The sequence below is a fragment of the Embiotoca jacksoni genome, unplaced genomic scaffold (genome assembly GCF_022577435.1).
Source record: "Embiotoca jacksoni isolate LCO1_2020_lvr unplaced genomic scaffold, fEmbJac1.0.p SCAF_6, whole genome shotgun sequence".
Classification (NCBI taxonomy): domain Eukaryota; kingdom Metazoa; phylum Chordata; class Actinopteri; family Embiotocidae; genus Embiotoca; species Embiotoca jacksoni.
This window is the reverse complement of record NW_027185414.1, coordinates 4,246,890-4,268,759: the sequence shown is the minus strand read 5'-3', so window position 1 is coordinate 4,268,759 and position 21,870 is coordinate 4,246,890. Positions and strand designations below refer to the sequence as shown.

General features: G+C 43.1%; 1 protein-coding gene across 1 annotated transcript in view; it reads left to right on the top strand.

Annotated features, from left to right (window-relative positions):
• The window catches only part of LOC138212826 (A-kinase anchor protein 13), a 103,357-nt gene that overhangs the window by 35,087 nt on the left and 46,400 nt on the right, over positions 1-21,870 (top strand). The window contains exons 6-10 of the mRNA XM_069173423.1: positions 1,491-1,674; positions 3,381-3,576; positions 3,846-5,979; positions 7,331-7,416; positions 17,720-17,774. Coding sequence (XP_069029524.1) covers positions 1,491-1,674; positions 3,381-3,576; positions 3,846-5,979; positions 7,331-7,416; positions 17,720-17,774 — 2,655 coding nt within the window. The remainder of the gene's footprint in view (positions 1-1,490; positions 1,675-3,380; positions 3,577-3,845; positions 5,980-7,330; positions 7,417-17,719; positions 17,775-21,870) is intronic.

The window sequence follows — 21,870 nt, the reverse complement described above, 5'->3', positions numbered from 1 at the left end:
ATGTCTCCTAATGATTATTGTGGAGCTGTTCTGCTGCAGTTTTCACTTGTTTTTTCTTCACTCTTCATAAACTGATCATATCCTGATGTTGAAATCTGCACAGGGCAGAGTTAGATAGTCCGAAAAGAAATCAAAAGAGGATTTGCAATGTAGAATTGCTTGTCTGTGTCTTAATGAAAAAAAACAAACATTTTTCCCGTTTGCTCAAGTTAATATATGGTTTTGTTTATGGGCACTGCAGCTAGAAAATCCTCTGCTCATAGGCAGTGACAAATGAAAGCTAGAGAATAAATATCGAGTTAGATTCTGCCGCTATAAATAATTACAGTCCAGCTGGTTTCATAAACATCCTATGTGCAGTTTACTGACTCTGCATTACGAGACATCTGGGCACTGAGGCCCATATTGAACCAGCAAGTTTGCAATGTTGTCTTGTGTTTTAATTTGTCAGGTTTTACTTATTAATTTTTTTTTTAATTTCTCCAATGTTCTGTATGTTCTGCTTTTCATTGTGAATTTATCATTTATTGCCCTCCAGGATTTGATTTCCTTCTCATTTAAACAAGGGCATTATTATATCAGCCAGCCCTATTTAAATGAACAATAAATGGTGCGGTAAAAGAGATTAATATTAGCAGAAAAGTTAGGGAGAGTCCTGTAGACCCAGAGATGTTTTCATAATATTTTTTAGCAAACACAGAGGGATATTTAATTACACAGATTCAGCTTGAGATGAGAAGATCTCTGGAATAGCCAACAGGCACTCAGCCTGGCTTTAACGCTGGAGGGAGCCTTGCGGGCAACCTGTTGCTTTGGCAGGGAGATGGAGGTGTGTGTGTGTGTGTGTGTGTGTGTGTGTGTGTGTGTGTGTGTGTGTGTGTGTGTGTCCATGAATCTCAGTTATTGTCTTTGTGAATGTGTGAAGGGGGAGGGTTTCTGTGTTTGATGGCGTTATTAGGAGTTGGGCTGATATATCGGGCCAATAATGGACTTAATTTAAAAACGGGAGTGTGAAGCACTTGTTTGCAGCTCACCTCTGCTGAATGAAGTGGTGCAGTTTGATTTAGTCAGTGGCATTATTATTGTTGCTCTCATTTCTTTGTTTTATTATCACATGCTGCTGCTTTGGAGCCTTTTCCACATTCACTGAACATCAAAAACTTCATTTATTCTGTAATTTCATGCACAAAAAAGAGGCCGGTTTAAAGTTAAAGTTAAAATACCATCATTGATCATCTGTTGAGGACAGAGACAAGCTGTGGTTTGATTAGTTTGTAAATGTGTAAAGGTCTTTTGTTTGTTTGGTCACTGTGGATCCTGTAATGGTTTAATTAGGCAGCACTGTGGTGTTGCCAAGCTGCCGCCAAGTGATGGTATGTCGGCTAGTACACCACAAATTGGCTGCCTGGGCTACTGCACTCTTCTGTCGTTCTCTCTTTTTTTGTTCCCTCAGTATTTATTTCGGTATCTGTTCTTCGTCTCTTCCTCAGACCTGAACCCTCAGGAAACTCTGCTGCATTTCTCAGCACGTCGAGGTCTCCAACGGGTTACGCACTTCCTGCTGCAGCAGCCAGGAGCCCGAGAAGCCCTGCGATTGGCCAACAGACAAGGCCACACCCCGTCCGCTGTTGCGGATTTACGAGGACACAGATGCATCCGTGAGCTCCTTATAACGTGAGTTATTTGTACAGTTAAAGGAAAGTTGTTTTCAAGTTTTGTGTAATTCAAGTCAAAGTTATTTAAAATGCTCTTTCTCAGACAGTTTGTCCATGATATCCTCACATGGCATCAGTGATATTAGCTCTGAGTTTCAGCACCTATGAAGCCTGTTTTAACTACATAGCACATTTAAATCCTGCAAAAGTTCTGCACAACATTGAAAACAACAATTGACTTGAAACATGTAATCCATTAAACACCAGATGAGCAGTAAAACTAAATGGAAAACAACATTAAGCCAAAACAACACATGATCAATAAATAATGCTCAAGATAAAATAGAAATACAATTAAATACGGCTTAATCTCAAAATGTCATTAAAAGTAGAAGTTTTGACTCATAATGTGAACACTGGTAGTGAAGCTGTTGATGTGGGAGGCTGTTCCAAAGTGTCAGAGCTGCCACTGAGAAAATGAACATTGCCCTCTTCCCTGTGCAAACAGTCGTATGTCAATATATCAGAGGAGTGGTTCCTCCTTCTTCTATAGCAATGTTATTTGTCTGTTGTCTTCAGCAGAACAATAGAAGTATTCAAAGAACATCACCACGAAGCCTCGCACTCTCAGCTGCAGTCGGATAGCTGAGGGCAAATTGAAAAGTTGTGGGCTGCCAGTATTGTTCCCAGGGAATCCAGAGTGATGGGAAACTATTCTGCAACACAAAGCCTCGGTTCAGTGTCCGCTGACCTGTTGTTACACCTTTCCAAACACACCGCAGCGCTGTCTCTGCAGACTTTAATGGCAAGGCTATATATGTGTTTTGTTAGGAGTTGTCAGATATTATCCCTAATAATGCCTCTTTTCCGAACGACTAGTGAGGTCAAATCCTTTATAGTGAAACATTAAATGGCAGAGGCAAAAAAAAAACAGTTTTTTTTAGCAAATGGTCTGACACACAACTCAAAGAGGAAATGGACTCCTTTTATGTCTTCATAGCACTCTGCTCATTTGTTGCTGAACAGTTTTCATTTAACTCAAAATGAAGATGCCACAAGCTGAAAGACAACCAGCACTTAGCGAGCTTCCCTGTTGCCAAGCGCGCGCTGAAGCTGCTTTACAACCTCCATCGCTCTCTTTATGTGTCGGTAATTACATTTCCCTCATGAAAAGTGAAGTCACTCGCAGCCTGGCTGGTGACCTCAGCCGCCGGGCCTCGCAGCTAGAGCAACCCACCCACGATTACGCAAACAGTGTTTCCCCTGTACAGCACTATCTTTATGGGGAATAAAACACAGCACATACCTTCAACACTTGACGCAAAAGAGGGAGAGAAGGTTTCTTGGAAAGCTTATCAACTAGAAGTGGTACTTAGGTTTGGTGTATCTTACTACTGGGAAGGAAAGTATCATTTCTGTTGGACTGCCCACAGCGTCTGGAACTTCTTAACATTTTCTAGCTACTTAACTACTTGGCAGAATCTTTATAGGTTGCTTATAAACATGCTAGAATACACTAACATTGCAACCTCAGTATTTGACTGCTGTTTTTTTTTTTCTGATCTGGTGTTTTAAAATTAAGCAAAGCTTCGTGGATTTTTGAAGAAAAAGTGTTGTGGACCCGCTGACATCACTGTTAAAAACCTCTTGAAAGCAGTTCTGTGCTGCGTTAGCCAATCACGCCGCACACCCTTTGGGATGATCTAAGTGTTTATTCTTCGACAGGGCTGAGACGAACGCAGAGACGGACAAAGGGACAGAGACGTTCCTGCCGGATTCCACGGACGCTCGGGTATTTTGCCACCTTCCCAGGCTGAACACGCACTCTCTGACGCTGAGCATCCACCCTGGCCGCGACACGCCGACCCTTCAGGAGAGCGTGGGGCAGCTGCTGCACATGATATGCCATCTTCATGCCAAGGTGAGTCATTCCACCTTGCCCTCTTTCGCACGGTAGGTATCTCTGCTCGTGTTGGCTTCGTCCAGGAGCTCAGCTGCTGCTCAACATTGTTGGATTGTTTGTCTTTTCACTGCCCTGTTTTTTTTTAACCTTCAAGCTTCGTTTGTATAACCAGTGGAACACCTTATGCAATCACACAGTTGGCTCTTGATAAGAAGCAGAGAACAGCTCTTTTGGGTTCTCTGAAGGGAAAGCCAACTCTTATCCTCCTCTTTTTCTGTATTCTGCAGGGAGTTTCTGTACTGGAGCTGCAGTTTGATTCTCTGCACACCGCTGCTGAATGTTGTGAAGGTGTACAAACGGAGGTAACCTGTCTGGAGCGACTCCAGCAACCTGCTACGGCGTCAGAGTGCCTGGATACAACAACTGAAGGGAGACGGGTAGAAAACTGCCCAGTGGAAAGCAGCGACACTGTTGACTGTGGGCACAGTGAGACTGGGAATGCAGAGAAAGACCGGAGTTCGCCTGTGAGTACTCCAACATCAGAAGTACACCCCCAGGAGCATGGCCTCGGCCCCCCAGAGGACAGGGTGTGTCCCAGTTCAAACTCTGGGAGAGATTACTGCCGAACGGAGGAGGAGGAGGGAAGGGAGCAGCCTGGTGTTTCCACCCGGAGTTTGAGTCCGTGTGATAGGGGTGAAGGAGCACAGAGTGAGGCTGAAGGGGAAAGCGTCAATGTGGGAATCCTCCCAGCAGCGGGCTGTGGTAAACAGGCAGAGGAAACTGATAGAGGAGAGGCTGTGATCCGGGAAGGACAGGAGGCCGAGGAGGGAGAAGACAGATCTGAGCAGGAAGCCGAGGACAGCGCAGCCAGGAGGAGGGAGGAGGAGGAGAAGGAGGAGGAGAAGGAGGAGGAGGAGGAGGAGGAGGAGGAGGAGGAGACCAACTCAGAGTCAACAGACCTAATAACGGCCAGCGGGGACACGAAAGCTTCAGTCATGGGCCAGTCTCCGTCATCCGAGGTTTCAGACACTTCCGACTCTGAAATTAAGGACTGCTCTCGGAAAGGAGATGATGTCGGGAAAGAAGAAATGAAACTTGGCCAGGAGCTCTGTGACGGACTCTGTTCAGACGACGAGAAGGTAGACATTGAAGGGTTAACAAACCCCGTATCAACCCCAAGGGACCTCCCCAACCCATCGCTGATAGACTGCGGTGATGTAATCGAGGAGCCTGAATCTGCTGTTCCACCTCTCTTGATAGAAGGCCTCCATGAGGGGGAACCTCCTCCAGACATAAACAGCCCCGAACAAAACCAGGAAACAGCTGGTAGGGATTACGCTGCAGAGCAGCAGAGGGGCTCGGCTCCAGAAACTGGTTGTCATTCTGGGAATTCTACTGGAGCAGTGAGCGGTGAAGACGGAGCTGAACCTTCTGGAGACGGTATTGAAAGCACCAGTTTGCCTATGGATGAACCTGACAATGCAGCTGATAATCTGACTAATGGCAGCTCCGCGGTCGATACACAGACTGATTCGTGTAACTGTGAGCTATCACCTGAAAAGATGCCCTCTGAAAGCCTCGCTGACGGTGATCCCGGCACGGCACAGGGCCTCTCCAGTGATGACGATTGCAGTTTCAGATCAGTTGGAAGCTCTATGACTGAAATATTCCACAACACTCAGGAAAGTGGCACAATGGAGGATCGGGACTCTCTTCAAACCGAGTTAGCAGAACTGACCTCAACAGAATTAGAGTTTGAGGATGCAGATGATCTAAAACCCGTTGAAACTATGGACGCAGGGCTCTCCTTGGAGCCTGACGCTGTCAGTGCAGACTGCGACCAGGATGGCACTGAGCCCGGATCACAACTGTCACCCGGCCTCCAGACAATGGAGGCTTTGAACCCTGAGGGAACAGAGAAACTCGGCCCAGAACCTTCCACAGAGGATCTGTCGTTAGACCCAGAGAGCGAGGACGCCCCAACAGGGGAGGTCGATGAAAGTGAAACAGGAGAACCCAACAGTGCGGACCTGAATGTAGAGATTGAACAGTCTGCATCCGAGTTGGCCAGTAGCGGTCTATGTGATCCATCTGTCGCAGAAGAGAGCAAAGACACACACCCAGTTGAGGAAGAGGATGTTCAGCGGATAGAAGCCAGTGATAAATCTGAGAGTGGAGACCTTCAGTTAGACCTACAGCAGGTTAATTCAGAGATGACAGCAAGCGAGAGGTCACCTGATGCGTCCCCATCCCAGGATGTCATTTCAAACAGTGCAGATGGAAATTCTTTGGAAGTAGAACCGCCTTCTCCAAACAGCGAAGCCGCCGCAGAACCTCACAGTGAAGATTCGACAACTGAAACTCCAAAGACTCCTGACGCGGTGGACGGAGCCTCGGAGAGCTGCGGCAGTGCGAATCAAGGTGGGTAAACACGGATTAATCCCGGTCGCTGATCAGGTGTACTCCACTTCCACACACTCGTACATCACCGGGCAATATGTTTGTCAAAGTCTTATTCCTAAGAAAATATGCTGCATCAGATTCAGTCCTCCTCTGGTGATTAATGGCAACAGCTCTGCAAAGTTAAATGCCATGTAGCTCGCCGTAATTGGGCTCGCAGAGGTTTTTAGCTTTTGTGTGACATCTTGTTGTAATATATTGCTGTTGTCACGACATGTTTTGCTCACTATTTATGCTTTTTTGGGGGCTAACTGTCCTTTAATGAGGATTTTAGCATTGAGTCATTAGTAGGCTGTAATTATTCTATTTCTAAAAAGATGTCATTTCAAAACACTTTGCCGAAAGTTTGACATTGGCAGTTATTTTGCCACGTCACTTCATGCTGAAAAACTGGGATGCGTTGTGACATGTTATGTAAATACTGAGCTTGTTTGTATCTCTGATACCTTAGGCCACGATTAGTCTGATGCTCTTCATATTCATATGTTCAGTGTTGGTCTATCTTACATGCACTCATGCACATTCTGGCTCCAGTATAAGTCAGCAGTCACATTGCCAGTGCATGTGACCAAAGTCTCATGCAGCGCTAGAAGGCTGGGTTCTGTAGAACAAACACACTCAAGGCAGCTGATGAGAGCACGAAGCAGGAAGTGAGACCTGCTCTTGAAGTGAACCTCAAGCACTCCTCTGTTGGCAATTTTCACTCATCAGAAATAATTGTGCTGGACCCAAGTCCAATAAAGAGAGGTCAAGGGCGAGGTTACTGCTGTGCGTCACATGGAGAGTGGGGTGTCATTATGAATCAGGGGATGTATTTACAGCACGACAGAGGAGGAGCATCAGGTAACATCACGGAAGATCACAGACGAGCTTTGTGCTGTTTCAAAGTTTGACTAAAAAGCCGTGAATATTTCATCTGATTCTCCGTGAGGCTTTAAAAAGAAAACAGTCAGTTCTTCTTTTTTCATGGAGCGACTTTTCCACTTCCTCTAACATCCATCAAGTCATGTTGACTTACATAATTATACCAAGACAGAAATCCCCTCTAATCCACCTCATAATTATATAGTACCAAAAAACTTAGACCATTATGTCTCTGTTTTTAATCATCAAAGAGTGATTAACTCTTTTACATTCACGTGGTGATTGTCCCTGTGGGAAATTTGCCTTTCAGGAAACTTTTAATCGTAAATAAAAACAGACACAAGCTGCTACTTCACTGTTGCATAGAGGCTGTAACTCATCAATGTATCTGCAGATCACAAGTTCTGCCATTGGACTGATTGCCTTGTGTTGTGCGTGCTGTCTCCAGAGGTGGATGTCTTCCAGTCTGAAGACGCTGGCAGTGAAGCAGGGGAGGAAGAAAATGGCCCAACAGAGGGAACGGATGTCCCCACGGTACGTTTTAAGTCTCTACTGTAGCTGTCAGCTGTCGCGCTGTGCCTTGTTGTCGATGTGGGTTTGATTAACATGAGCCGAAGATGAGTCACTGTTCAATGCTCTGAAACAGCCAAAGTGACTTTTGGCAGGAAGATGTTCTGAACAAACATGCAGCCAAGGTCAATACTGGTTGCAGACTAATAAATATGCATAATAATTGGATTATACTGACAGTGGAGGTTGTCACACACGTACAGTAAGTATAGATGTTGAACAATCATTGTCGCTGTCTGTTAGTGCAGTCAAAGAATGGGCTCAAGAACAGATTTTAGCATCCTGAGAGTCTGAATACAGCAAACTGACAAGTTTCTGCACTATATCAGCACGACCTGGTGACACCAGAGTTTGTTGTAGCCATGCATCTGTAGATTCAAGGAAAAGTTAAGTTTGCCCTTTTTGTCTGCACGACAGAATATTATCTCATAAGAAATGTGAATGAAAAGATACATGCAGTCCATGTGCAAGAAAACTCCACCAGGCTCCTTTTGTTACCAGCTTGTTTTAGTGCAAGTGTGGCGACAGTATTCACAGCTTATTATTGCAGGAACGTTCTTTTCTGTTATTTGATCCGTGACCGTGGTTAGCATTTTTTATTAAAACTCAAATCTTCTTTTAAAAGGAGATTGCACAGCAGGGATTGCAAACATATCTCCAGTAAAGAAAAGTACGCCAAACATTTGAGGGAAGAAGGAAAGGCAGGATTTTCTTACAAGCAGCTTGACGTGCCAACTAGATATTTGCAGAGTTTCAGGAAAAAAGCTGTCTGGAGCATTATTCCCTTTGAATAAAGTCTTGCAGCTTTGTCAGTTTTTTTAAATATATTTTTGGTGGGTTCAGTGATTCAGCAAGGAATATAAATCACCTGCTGAAGTGTGTTTAAGGAAGACCTATACATATGACTAGTTCTCCCTGCCTCCTGTGTGCTGTGGGAGACTTGTGACACAGTTCATTTACTCTATCAGCTCAGCCACTGAGCACATGGATGCGATCTTCAGTAGATGAGGCTTTGCGCTGAAATGTTGCTGACTAACAGAATTCCTCCGCAGCCATAGACTGGAGTGGCTCTGCTTATTCCTGGGTTGCGGTTTAGGTCACTGGCTTGTTTTGAATGCCAGATGTTTGACTGCAGGAGGATGTGGAGCACACACAGCGTGCAGGGTGGCGGGGTCGCCAGCAGAGGGAGATGTAACCTCAAAGGCATCGCTGGAGCGTGTCTTCTTGACCAGTTTAACGACCTGCTATTTGATCCTGATGAAATATAATGATGATGATGATGACGGGCAGGAAATTTGGAGTCATGCTAGTGTTGAACAAACTGCAGTAAGAGTTGAGGTGAAGAATGGACCGTTCACGAGCCCGAGAACTTCTCTTTAGCATTTTAGTTTATACTGTTACAATTGTAGTAATATTTAGATGCAAGGTGTGTGATGCATTTATAGCAATAATAATGAATCGAGCAACCAAAATAATCAGCCAGAACGATTGAAGTAATATGAAGCCTAAAATATGTAATAATACATGAAATAATGTACAAATTGAAATGAAAAAAAAACTAATGAAAAGTGTACATAAAGTATACATAGTGGATTAAACTTCTGACGGGATAAGAGACTCTAAATGACACCAGCAACGACTACCTGCGTGAACTGAGAGGTTACTGAAGTAATTAAAATCAGAAAGAGGGTGTCGAGACAGCAGATCATTTAGTCCTGGATGATTCAGCATGCGAGACTTTGTTTGCATTTCATATTTTAGTTCCAGTTTAGTCAGTGCTGGACGAAGTATTCATGTCCTTTACTTAAGTAAAAGTACAAATTATACCTGTTAAAATACTCCACTTCAAGTAAAAGTCCTGCATTTTAGGTAAATTCAAAGGTGAAAGTACACACTATGCAGGAAATGCTCCCTGTCAGTGTTTTACTGTTATATGTGATGTTGCATTAATGTGCATTTTAGTGTTGTAGTTATTTAATGTGGTGCTTATTTCAATGACTTTGGCCACTTTTGGTTAGTTGAATCTCCAGTAATCAAGCACATCAATGATTTTAAAATTGTTTATTTAGCTTGAAAAGTAGAATAATTTTCTCAGCCCACAAAGAAAAATCAAACCTTTTAGTTTATCAGAAAAATTCAAATTCAAAATCACAAATTTTGGAGATGCATAGTTTTTATTGGACAGAAAAAGTATGTAAAACTGTAACTGACAAATGTAGTGGAGTAAAAAGTACAAGAATTGTGGTCTGTTTGGCTTAACGTTGTCTCCTTGAATATTGAAACACCTGGTGCTCTGTGAAGGTCAGAGTTTGGATGTGTGGGGGGAGCTTAAATGGTTTGTGGCTGCTATTGGCTGTTCTCATATCAGGGACAGCCCACAAACTCCAGGGACTGCCACACGTTTACATGGATCTAAATACCAATCAGAAGGTGCTCACCCTCAGTGTGCTGTCCCGAACTGGTGGGGACACAACTTTATCACTTGTATTTGCAATTTATCCTATTTCAAATCGCAGCTAAAATTATTGTTTTGCATTGTTTATTTTAATAAAGCAGCATTACCGACATGTGACTATAAGAAATCAAGGGACAAAGAATTGGTAAAATATTCATGGGTTATTTGCCCAGCTGCTGTCCTGAGGAGTTGTAGAGGAGCAGCACATTTCCATTTCCTTGCTCAGGTGCATTTTTATCTTTGACTGCCAGGGAGAGCCATTCATACTGACAGTATAAGGTTCTTTTCATTTCTTTTGCTCAATTACTTTTTTTGAGGCTGCATAGCTGTGAGGGTATGCTAACATTTTACCATCTGCACAAAACCTGTGTGCTTTCCTTTTCCTCCCTGTTGTTTGTATGTGTGCTCTTCTTCAAGCATATCAAGGCCCTCGGTGCTTCCTGTATGGATCACTGCTGAACCATAGGAACCTGAGCATCTTGGAGAAAAAAATTATTGTCTTTGAGCTTTTTTTGGGGGAGAATAAGATTAATCAATAAATTAAAATTCAGTGAGGAATAATTCGTGATTTCGAAGATTCACCAACATTGCATCATTTATGATATTATCTTATCAGTTTAGATTTTGCGTGCACGCACGCACGCACGCACGCACGCACACGCACACACACACACACACACACACACACACAAAGATAGATAGATAGATAGATAGATAGATAGATAGATAGATAGATAGATAGATAGATAGATAGTAAAATCTTATAATCTACGGATTTTGTGATATTTTATTCATTTCATCCACACCACTTAGGCCTGGACATAATAAACTGTACATCACACGGGGGCAGAAATCTGTTGTGCGATGTGTCACCTGAAAAGGGTGCAGTCACACCCAGCAGGCTCCACAGGTGGCCTCACGTACACGCTGGTCCAGCAGGTGGTGCTGAATCTCAGCGGCATCAATTGTGATGATTGAATCACATTAACTGAAGTAATAATGCCCCACTGTCATCTGTCATACTATAACAATGTAGTAGTTTGGATGGCTGATTCACAGGATGAAAGAGGCATTCACAGTCTCACGGAGAGGGAGCGGGAGAGGGAGAGAGAGGGAGAGGGCGAGAGGGAGGGAGGGAGGGAGAGGGAGGGAAAGAGGGAGAGGGAGAGAGAGTGGGAGGGAGAGGAAGAGAGGGAGGGAGGGAAAGAGGGAAAGGGAGGAAGGGAGGGAAAGAGGGAGAGAGGGAGGGAAAGAGGGAGAGGGAGAGAGAGTGGGAGGGAGAGGGAGAGGAAGAGAGGGAGGGAGGGAGGGAGGAAGAGAGAGGGAGAGAGAGAGAGAGAGAGAGAGAGAGCAAAGGCAGGAAAGTCAGGCAGAGTCAAGAGAAGTTGAGAGACGGCTGAGGAAAAGAAAAGGGCGGGAGGGAGGGAGGGAGGGAGGGAGGGAGTTGAGCTGGAGTCTGGTGGAAGGCTGCTTCTGTGGCCAGATGTGAAGCTTAGCAGACAGCTTCAGCTCTCCTCAACAGTGTTTCTCCTGGATTTTGTAACCTTCTGTTCAGTAAAGCCGCTCTGGATATTTATAGGAAAATGTACGAGCGACACAAGCGGAGGTACAGTCTCTGTGCCAAAGGAGAAAGAGCTGTAGACGTGGTTTTGATTAAGGTAGGCTACCAATCCGCACTTTCAAACTCAAAAGTTGTTTGGTATGATATGACCACTGCTGCAGCAGTAATGACAGTCTTTGTAGCAGCAGCTTTGAAAACAGACCTGTTAAGTCCTCCAGACAGATAAAATGGAATGGAAAAAACATAAAAGCAAGGTAGGACTTATGAAAGCAGGACTTAATTCATGAAAGTAATCCATAAAAGTCAGGTCAAAGATAATTAGTGATATTATTACATGAAATTGGGTCCATTAAAGGGAGATTTCATGAAGTGATTCAGCAGCTTAAGTTCCTCAGACAGGTTGGTTTTTAAGGCCTGATCACACTTGCTCTTAAATAGCTCTTCAGAAAAAAAGATATTTCTTAAGCAAAGCATAATAAATGTGACAAAGTGCTCCGACAGGCTTCGGCAAACCTGTACTCGTCTGCTGGAGATGTTGTGACGGCTTTCGTTGTGTTGCACCCTGGGAGATGATTGCATGCTTGTTGCTAGTGGCCCTCCAGACACAGAGTACTGATTATTTCGGGGTGGAGTGCGGTTTCTGGATGTACGCTGCATTGGGTACGCTGTTATGTGACACCAAGACGGATGCCTGCACTCCATCCATCGCTGTGGAATAACTGGGTATGAAACTTAATGAGGCTCAGACAGTTGAAAAGTCTTTGCGGGGTTATTTGGTCAGCACGACGGGCACTCGTCTGACAAACTGTACGACTCAAACAGAATATAAAATCCTTGTCATTCTGTAATTCCTCTCTCTCAGAGGTCCTGGTGCTGTTACCATAAAGGTTCTGTGTCAAACCATCTCAAGTGCAATCTTTCTAAATGGGATATTTACGGCACCCGAACGTTGTGCTATTTAAAGCCCAAATGGCACTTTCCCTTCACCACACATATAGAAGCCTTCATGACATTTTTCCACTGTAGAGTTTTCTTCTGGCCTGTCGTCCTGTTGACTGCTGATCAACAAGTTTGGGTCTAATTTAAGTAATTATCAATTATCATTCATCTCAATTCAATACAGACAATTTCCATATAGGCACATAGTTGGATCAAAATGATCTGTAATCTGCACAACTGGACTGTTACATGTAAGTCTGATTGCAATATAATGTCCTCCAGTCGTTTTAAATACAAGTGTTATGGCAAAGTTAGTCTGTCAGGAGGGCACTCCCCCTTTTGGACAGAATAGAAATATCTCAAGATAAACCCTTTAATACCTTTGCGCTAAAACCAAGTCAAAATCTCACTTTGTTCAATGTGAAAGTGACCAAATATTGGTAACTGAAAGGCTATTTCAACCAATCAAAGCTGTATTTGCTATCAAATAAAGTCAAAAATCATCGCTGGAACTACGTAAATAGGAGTTGTTGGACAATGATAGTTAAATAATCAGCTTCCCAATTTAAAATGTGAACAACAAAGAAGACAGAACTAAATTAATCTCCACTGAATGTAGCCTATATTAGCTGGTAGCTATAAACAAAACAAGGAATAATTCAAACTAAGCCAATGAATCAAAGCAACAATACAGTATTTCTTATAACATAAACTAATAAGCGCTCCCTGATGTCTGAACTGTTAATTATCATGCATAAACTAAACTATGAACAACATAGCAGCGGTGATGTTGACTGTTACACTGTCTACTGCTTGTGACATCCAGAAGGAGGGCAAGAGCTGGAGAATATCTATGAAGAGGAGTGCTGTGGTAAATGTAACACCTCTCTTTAGTCTATTGTCACTTTCTAAACTCGTTCTGAACGTCAGCTCCGCTTTTCACCTGAGGGGGTGAAATAGCAAGTGTGCGTGTCCGTGTGTGTGTGTGAGTGTGAGTGTGAGAGAGTGTGTGTGTGAGTGTGAGTGTGAAAGAGAGACAGAGGTGAGCGGAGAAAGGGAGAGAGATATGATGGTGTGGGAAAAAGGCAGAGCCGGGCTAACGGTTTCCTCTGGCCCCGGATGGAAACAGGCACTCGGCCAAATGACTTCATTCCATTTCACATCCCAGCATCTCTGCTGGCCTGGAGTCACACAACACATCATCAGTCCACTTACAGAGTACAGTAACTGTGAATAAGCCTTTATACTAACTATCCTTACAGTATATACATGTGTATAAACACTTGGTTTGGCAGATAGATGGCAAACATCAACTCCAAACAGGCACAACAATTATCTCTCCAAATCTTTTTCTTCCTTCTTTCGGCACTCGCTTCTCTTGACCGGTTTGCTAATAATGTTCATGTCTTTATAAAGTTTATTTTGAAAGAACGCATTCTCAATAGATAGTCCTTCAGTCAGAGTCATCATTTCCAAGGAGCATCAGAGAATATGCTGCTAGCCGACCTCAGGGATCAAACTTGCCTGGCTGGAAACAGTCATTCAGTCGGCCATGGCTGCCGGCCTGTTTAGAAACAAGGCAGCAGTCCAAGTCCTAAACACACACACACACACACACACACACACACACACACACACACACACACACACACACACACACACACACACACACACACCAGCCCGCCTTTTCATTTTTAAACCAGATGTGTTTTTACTGGGTACAGTTTAGAGTCCCCCGACAATCCAGCTATGCACTGAGCTGTTCATATTTTTCACTGCCAGCTTTCAGATGGGGATCGGTTCCTCGCTGTCTGACTGTTTTGCAGGCTTGGACACTTGTTTGATAAAATGTGTGACTCGCTTCCCGGTTAAATGAGAGGCTGCCTTTTGGCTCTTGGTTTGTATCGAACAAAACACACCAACCTCCTCACCTACTACACGTCCAACCCCGCTCGCTTCTGTTATGAAAAAATAAGTCTGTTTTTGATGTGCCTCTGCCTGTTTACCTCCCTGTTTGTTTCTCCGAATGTTTACGGTCACTACATTTTACGGTAGTTAATTGTTTACCTTGAGTAGAAGCTTTTCTGGATGAAGGAATCCAAAAACGCTTGAAACATTTGGTCCTTATGCAAATCACTGACTTTTGGTGACAGCGTCAGAGGTGCTCTGTAACAGGCATCATTAAACTGAATGAGAAGTTATGAGTTGAAAGGAAAAGTTGAACCGGAGAGGCTTCTGTTTGATTCAAATTGAACAGTATTTTTTTTTTTTATTGTTTTAAGTTCATGCTTTTTGCACTAACACACTCCCTAACTGAAGGAAACACATGACTAATAAATACGCTGTATAACATGCATTAACAGCAGGTATTCCCACATACCTGTACTGTGCTGTGTGTCTACTTCCTCTGAGAAGTATCCACTTCCTGCCTCAGAGTTCACTTTATTCTATAATCAGTGGCAAAGCACACAAAAGTAGTTCTGGTGGGTAAACAGTCCCGTAAAAGCCGTAAAGCTGCTGCTGCTTTCTTTATTTCAACTTGAATCTGTCTTTTATTCTGAATCCTTTGTTTCTGTTTCTCAAGTTCTGTTGTCACCGCTCTGCTCGGTGGTCATCCCATGTAGCCTTTTAATTTGGTGCAATCACAAGCAGTCATTTACTTCTGACCCGAACATACATTTATGCATGTGTTTGTCTGTGTGTGTGTGTGTGTGTGTGTGTGTGTGTGTGTGTGTGTGTGTGTGTGTGTGTGCGCGTGTGTGTGCGTGTGTGTGTGTGTGTGTGTGTGTGTGTGCGTGTGTGTGTGTGTGTGCGTGTGTGTGCGCGCGCACGCATGTGGTGTGTGTGTGTGTGTGTGTGCGTGCGCTGGCGCCCTCTGTGACCAGCTAATCTTTCCTCGTCAGAGTGTTTGTTCTCTCTCGGCGGGCTCTGTTTGATATCTGAACACAGCTGTGTGAAAAGAAAAAGCCTGCGTGTTCTGTGTATGCATCTGTGTGTCTGTGTGTCTGTGTCTGTGTGTGTGTGTGTGTGTCTGTGTGTGTGTGTGTGTGTGTGTGTGTGTGTGTGTGTGTGTGGGTTGGATTTTGATGTGTGCGGGTTGGATTTTGATGTGTGCATGCGAGACTTGATGAGGTAGAAAAAAAGGAGAATAAGTAAGTGTTTGTAATGTGGGTTAGTGCATGCAGCTCTGTTGGCTGATGTACGTGCCTGTACGTGGTGCCAGTTGGTACGTGAGTAGTTGTCAGTGTGTTTTGAAGGAATGCAGAAAGATCACAGTGGGTACTTTTAAATGCTCACACGCTCACCGCTCCCAGGCCTGGACAACAGAGCTCAGTGTTTCTCTGGGTCTCAATGGGCTCGTCAGCTGAGTGCACTGAGACAGCAGAGGTTAGTTTTTTAGCTGAACCACCTTGCCTCTAAGCGTTCGGGGGAGTTGACCTTGCTGGTTGGATGGGACTAACTTATCCTCCTCGCTGTTATGTCTTTGAGTTTTTGTATTTAACCTCTTGACTTGTCTCTTCTTTGTTTCGGTCTCTGCTCTCTGTCTTCTCAATAACTGCTGTGTATTAAGTATAGTTTAGTTTTGACATCTGATCCTCTCTCTTTGTTGCGGTCTCTGTTTTTATGATATGGAATCTGGCATTAAGACCAAAAATTGCATTGTGGATATCTTGGCATGGTGACACTCCATTGAGATTTATTTCCATTTGTTGCATCCTGTGCGTAGACATCCGGTTCATTATGAAACAACTGGAGCAGCCTTCAACCAATCAGCATTGACCGCCATATGACATACAGTATATTGTGCGCCAAAACTCAGCACGGTGTAAACAAAACATGTTGGTTAATGATCAATGTTCAGGTTCAATTCCTCGATATTTACTTGCTTTTCGTGTTTCTTGGCATCGATGTCATCTAACTCTGAGCATGTAAGTGTTTACATTGAGATTAAAAGGCTGCAGACCTTTTAATAACTTACTTTAGCTAATTTGATCCCTGACCTCATTCAGTTAGATGATACGTATTATATCCTCGGTAAACTCTTCACCTCACAGTGAGGATAGTCGTCTTCATTCAAGTGCTTCTCAGCATCACAGAAACGAGGTCAGTTGTAATAATGAACCAGAGGACGACAGCATTCACACAGTTTGTGCCTTTGCAGCATACAGTGAGCAGGTTTGGTGGCCTGTGGTGGGACAGCAGCTTTTGTCTCATTGCACCAATTTCTCCTTCAGATGAAAGGTTGTGGCCTTTTTGATTAGGCACCTGTTTCTACTGTGTCTGGATGTTCCTTTGTACAAGTCTTACACAGCCAAGTTTAAAGGAGTGGTGCTAAAGCCTGTTGACCTAAGCCAGGCTTAACATGAGCTTACCAGGGTTGGGAGGTAAATGGGGAGAATTAAAGAGGGGAGGAAACACGCTAGAGAAAGGATGGAACAAACCATTAGTGAAGGGCAAATCATAAGGATCTTAAAGGAGGTACCATCTACAGTAAACTCCATGACAGTCAGCTCTCTTGATCTTAAAGCAGCCATGCTTTCAGGCAGTAAGGCTTTGTACTCAGTTTCAAGGAGCTAGGGTTTGGCAATCAGGCTTCATTAATAGATTATTAATCACATTTTTTTTTTGTAATAGATACACATTCAAAGTCAGAGCTCATCATCTTTATCTACATGTCATAGATAGAGTTCACTAAAACACAATGAGCTTCTGTGAGTCTGTGTGAGCTTCACATTCAGAGCTGTCAGTCAAATCTGCACTGCTTTGGCCAAACTGTCTAAGCTTTTGTGTTGCCTGCAGAGAGGGTGGGGGGCCTGTGGCTTTTGTAGCTAAAACCAAGCTCACACACACACACACACACACACACACACACACACACACACACACACACACACACACACACACACACACACACACACACACACAGCTGTTCTATCGACATTCAGACCACAGAGGAAGCAGAGCCGCAGTGTTGGGTGCTCACAGCCAACCACAGATCTCTGACAGGCAGTGTGTGTGTGTATGTGTGTGTGTGTGTCAGTGTGACTGAGACTTGTAAAAGCTGAAAACAAACCAAAGTTAGATCTTTCCACAACAGTTCCCCCGGGGCGAGATAGAGCCTGAGCATAGCTCCACTAAATCCCATGAATACTCTTAATGCTGCTGTTATAAAGGGTGTCTTATTGTTGCCTCCCATTCTGTGTATCAGGGAAGACTTCCTAACAGACACGGCAGTCTGCATCATGATTTCTTTGTGGGTGACGATCACATGTTGCTGAGGCTGACTCAGTGTCTTCCTGTTTTCTCTGTAGATCCACCGAGACAGAGAGACGTCGTTCCGTCAGCCCTGCAACACTCAACACTCAGGTAAGACTTTCTGTCAGCTGCTAGAGCTCTAAACTATCTGCTCAGAATCAAGGAAGTGGATGTTTTTCAGTTATTATTAATTATTATGCTTGTCTGAAGTGACGGCAAACTGGTGTTTGTCCTGGTGACTTTTCAGTCTGGCTGAAGTATCACCAACACAAAGCAAGCCTACTTGCATCGTTTGAGGACTAGCATTGACACTTTTCTTGTTGGATCTAAATCTGTGAAAACAGCTGAAGAGCTTCTGTCTGCCAGTTCTATCGTACCATAAAGAGGAAATTTAGTCCATCAAACTTCATTTAGGTGGTCAAAAAGACCAAGACAAGACTGACAGACAATAATACTTTTAGATCCCATAATTGTATATTTGCTGATATTGAATATCTGTTACTATTTGTTGAGTTTTAAACCGAAGAATTTCATGTATTCAAAAGTGTGCAAAGGTGACAGCTATAATCAGCTGTAGAACTTGTGAACCATATGATTAACCAGCAGTCAGGGTTGAGTGGTAAACCTGCTAATAACCGTGTCACCCATGACACCTGTCTCAGCTGCATTAATGCTGTAATGTTGAAACCTGGACTTTTAACAGTAGTTGTCTTCTGATACTTGTTGGAGATGCTCAGAGACTATTTTTGGAAAAGGTTACATCATAAAAACGGGTCTATAAGTGCAAATTAACTTTGGGTACACACTTGGTTTAAGTTTGTTTTTTTGAACATTAATGTTGTACACATATACACACATATACTAAACAGACTGCAGCCAATGTATCCCAGTACCGCTCAAAAATATCTGGATGTATCAATAATGCTAAACAATTGTGGAGTGTACAGTATGTAATAGTAAACGTCTTGGGTTGTCTGTGGAACCTTTGACCATTATTGACACTGTCACGCAAAGTTTTGATGGGCCTGACGCAGTGTGTATTGTTTGTATGTCACAACGCTGTGGCTACACGCCACAAGTATGGCAATGATGTGATAAATAGTTCAACCAACTCCACTGGTTGGTGGTATTCCAGTTGACCCTTTTTATATTCCAGCTGACTTGCAGCATTTGAAGTGACTCTGTCCATGTAAGAGAGCTAATAACTCTTAGTTTAAGTGGTGTCACAGAGAAACAACAGGATGGACAGTAGGAGTCTGGTGGTTGGAGATGTAACGTGAGCTCAGCAGCAGTGGTTGCAGTGGTTTACCTAACAGCAACAGTCATGGTGAAACATGTCCAGACGTTGTCTCAGCTTTTTATATATTTTTCATGAACATGTTGTCATCATGCCAGTTTAAATTGTAGTTCATTCTCCTCAGTTCTCTTCTCTCTGTTCCTGTTCTGTTTTTTTTAATGTCTTTCAATGGTTAACGAGACAAAGACTCTACAACCAGACTAGCAGCTTTTTGAGGCTGTATAGCATTGCTTTCAGCCAAAGGCTGATGTTAGGATGCTTACAATAAAAATGTTAAAATGTTGATCTTAAACAGCATGTACAGTGGTCGCCGTGTTAGAGTGTCAGCATAGCATTTTATAACAAGCATTACACAAAGTACAGCTGAGACTTACATGTCAAAAGTTTAGTCATAAAGTATGTATAAGTATTTGGCCATAAACCAAGATATTGGCCAAAGTCATGTTGACTGTATCCTCTTGGCACTCTGTCTAATATTTGTAGTTATTTCAGTCGGGACCCATAGACTTTACATAAAGATGGATGAAGCTTTGTGGTGTAAAAAGTGAAAACAATACGGATGTGCCTTAAAGTGCAATACCTCTGAGGGCCATTAGGGCCTGCCTCCAAAAAACCTCTCTCTCTAATAGACTCCCATTCCAAAAGTGCCAACTTCTCTCTTGAAATACAAAGTCAATACATTTTGTCCACAAGTCATCATGGTGTCATTCACTAAATTTACTCCTGATTAGTTTTCTGCTGGTCCATTCTTAAAATAGTTCCATAGTTAATTATATATTAAGCCTCAAAAAGAGATATATGTAGGGGCATGTGTGGTTTGATTGACAGGCCTGGGGTGCAGTCAGGTTTCCGCTGAAGTTAGGTGGGCGTAGTGTCCTGCGGTTGTCAGTCAGATCAAGTCAGATTCACCCCTCGCTTCTCCCCAAGTCGTCCAAATATGGTCACTTCAGGCTCCAAAAACATGAAGATTGGGACGGCCAAAATGCTGAAGTTGAGACCTCAAAACGGCAGTTGACAATCCATTGCGTCACGGTAGGTTGGTGCTACCACAGCAGTAGACTGACTAATATTTCCATCTCTACAACCACAGTGTAATTGAAGCTAAAAGTAATAACACCTCTCTTGACAGTGCAGCAAGTGGTTGATTGGTGCCATGTGAATATATTTCTGTCAGTTTATGGGCAGAAATATCAATCTGAAAAAAAGCATTGCTCTGACTAAGCACAGCCTCAGAGTGAATAAAATGGCTGTAGACTTTGATTGAGTCTTATTATGAGAGGAATAGTGTTTCAGTGAACCAGAGCTGATTTCACTCTCTGCTCAAAACTTCAAAAGATCCTTGGTTAGAAACGGTAGAAAGTTGGGGTTGCTGACCTTCTTTTGTCAGGGTCAAAGGTCAGTGTAAAAGGACTGACCCAGGAAGACTGAATGCCAAAACCTTCCAGTTCAAGGTCAAGGATGAGACCTCAGTGACATTCGTTTAACCATATTCTGTGGGAATATTCCTCTTTCTTTCTTTACACAGTCTGTCAACATCAAAGATAAATCCCACTATGCAGAACAGTAAGTGAAATATTGTGCAAAGTTAGGATCTATAAAGCTTATCCACTACAGTGGAGACAACATCGAGGCGACTCATGAGCAAATGATTCAGTTTGATGACTAAAAACAAACATTTAAACTGACTTGCTCGCCAAAGGGGAATAAAAAAAGAAACAACTGAAGCTTCTTCACGTGTGTGCAGAACATGTTGTCTATTGATTGTGGTTGTGGACGGACCTGGACCCCATAATACTCGCTCATGGTTTGCTGGAAGGCCACAGTTTGGTAGCTTGCCTGGCTGCCTGTGGTTTGCTATGTTGAGTCATGCTGCTGCTTTACAGCGTCACTTGTAATGTTGCGTGGTATTACGTTTATTAGAGGTGAAGCAGTTTCCTGTTGACCTCAGGTCAGTTCAGTAGTATGAGACATACTGGGCTTGTCGTATACAATTCAATGAAAAGTAAAAACAAAGATATAGGAGTTAAAGGTGGTTTTACATGAATCATGTTGAAAGTTTAAATTACTGTTTGGTGTAGTGTGTGTACTCTCTAAATTGTGTCCAGGCAGATTTTTATCTCAGTGACAAATGGTAGGCTTTATGTTAGCATAAATATATAGACTTCTCATCCTGCATTTAATCAGTGCATTTTTTTTAAAAACATGTTTTATTACAATAGTTGTTTGACTCTGTGTGTTACCAAGCTTGTTGAACTGCAGATGGTAAATTGACAGCTGATTATAAACTCAATCAGTTCACTGACAGCAGACAAACAACGCTGGTGCAGTAGCCGGAGTGGCTTCTCAGTTTTGTAGGATGACTGACTGAAATGTCCTTAAATGTGCAAAGAAAATTGTATTAAAAAAAAAAAAAATCATGCCAGTTTCACAAAGCACCTCGAACAAATATAACATGATATGTAGTAAAGAATACAGGAAATCAAGAGGACAAATGAATAGGCTTTTATCTGTAAGTACCGATAAGATCTGCACATAAGGAAAACGTTCAGAGTATCTTATCTTGGCTAACAGTAAAAATGGGCAGAGGAGAGTATTTTCAGACAGCGAGGCCCAACAGATCCTTTATCTCAGGCATTATTTCTCACCACATTGATTGCTTCGGACCGGATGATTTGTTTGGAGAATATCTACTCTGCCATTTCTCTTCTGCTGTATTCATCGAACAACGTGCATTTCTCAACCCGAGTCCTGCTCAGCTTCCTTTTTCTTAGATTCCTGTCAGACATGTTGAACTGAACTGGAAACCCCAACAGCAAGCAATATTTAGAAATGTGTGATTGAGTGTAATGTCCACAGGTGTGTGAGCCCCCATTACCATTCAACCAGCAACCCGCAATCACCCGCTGACTC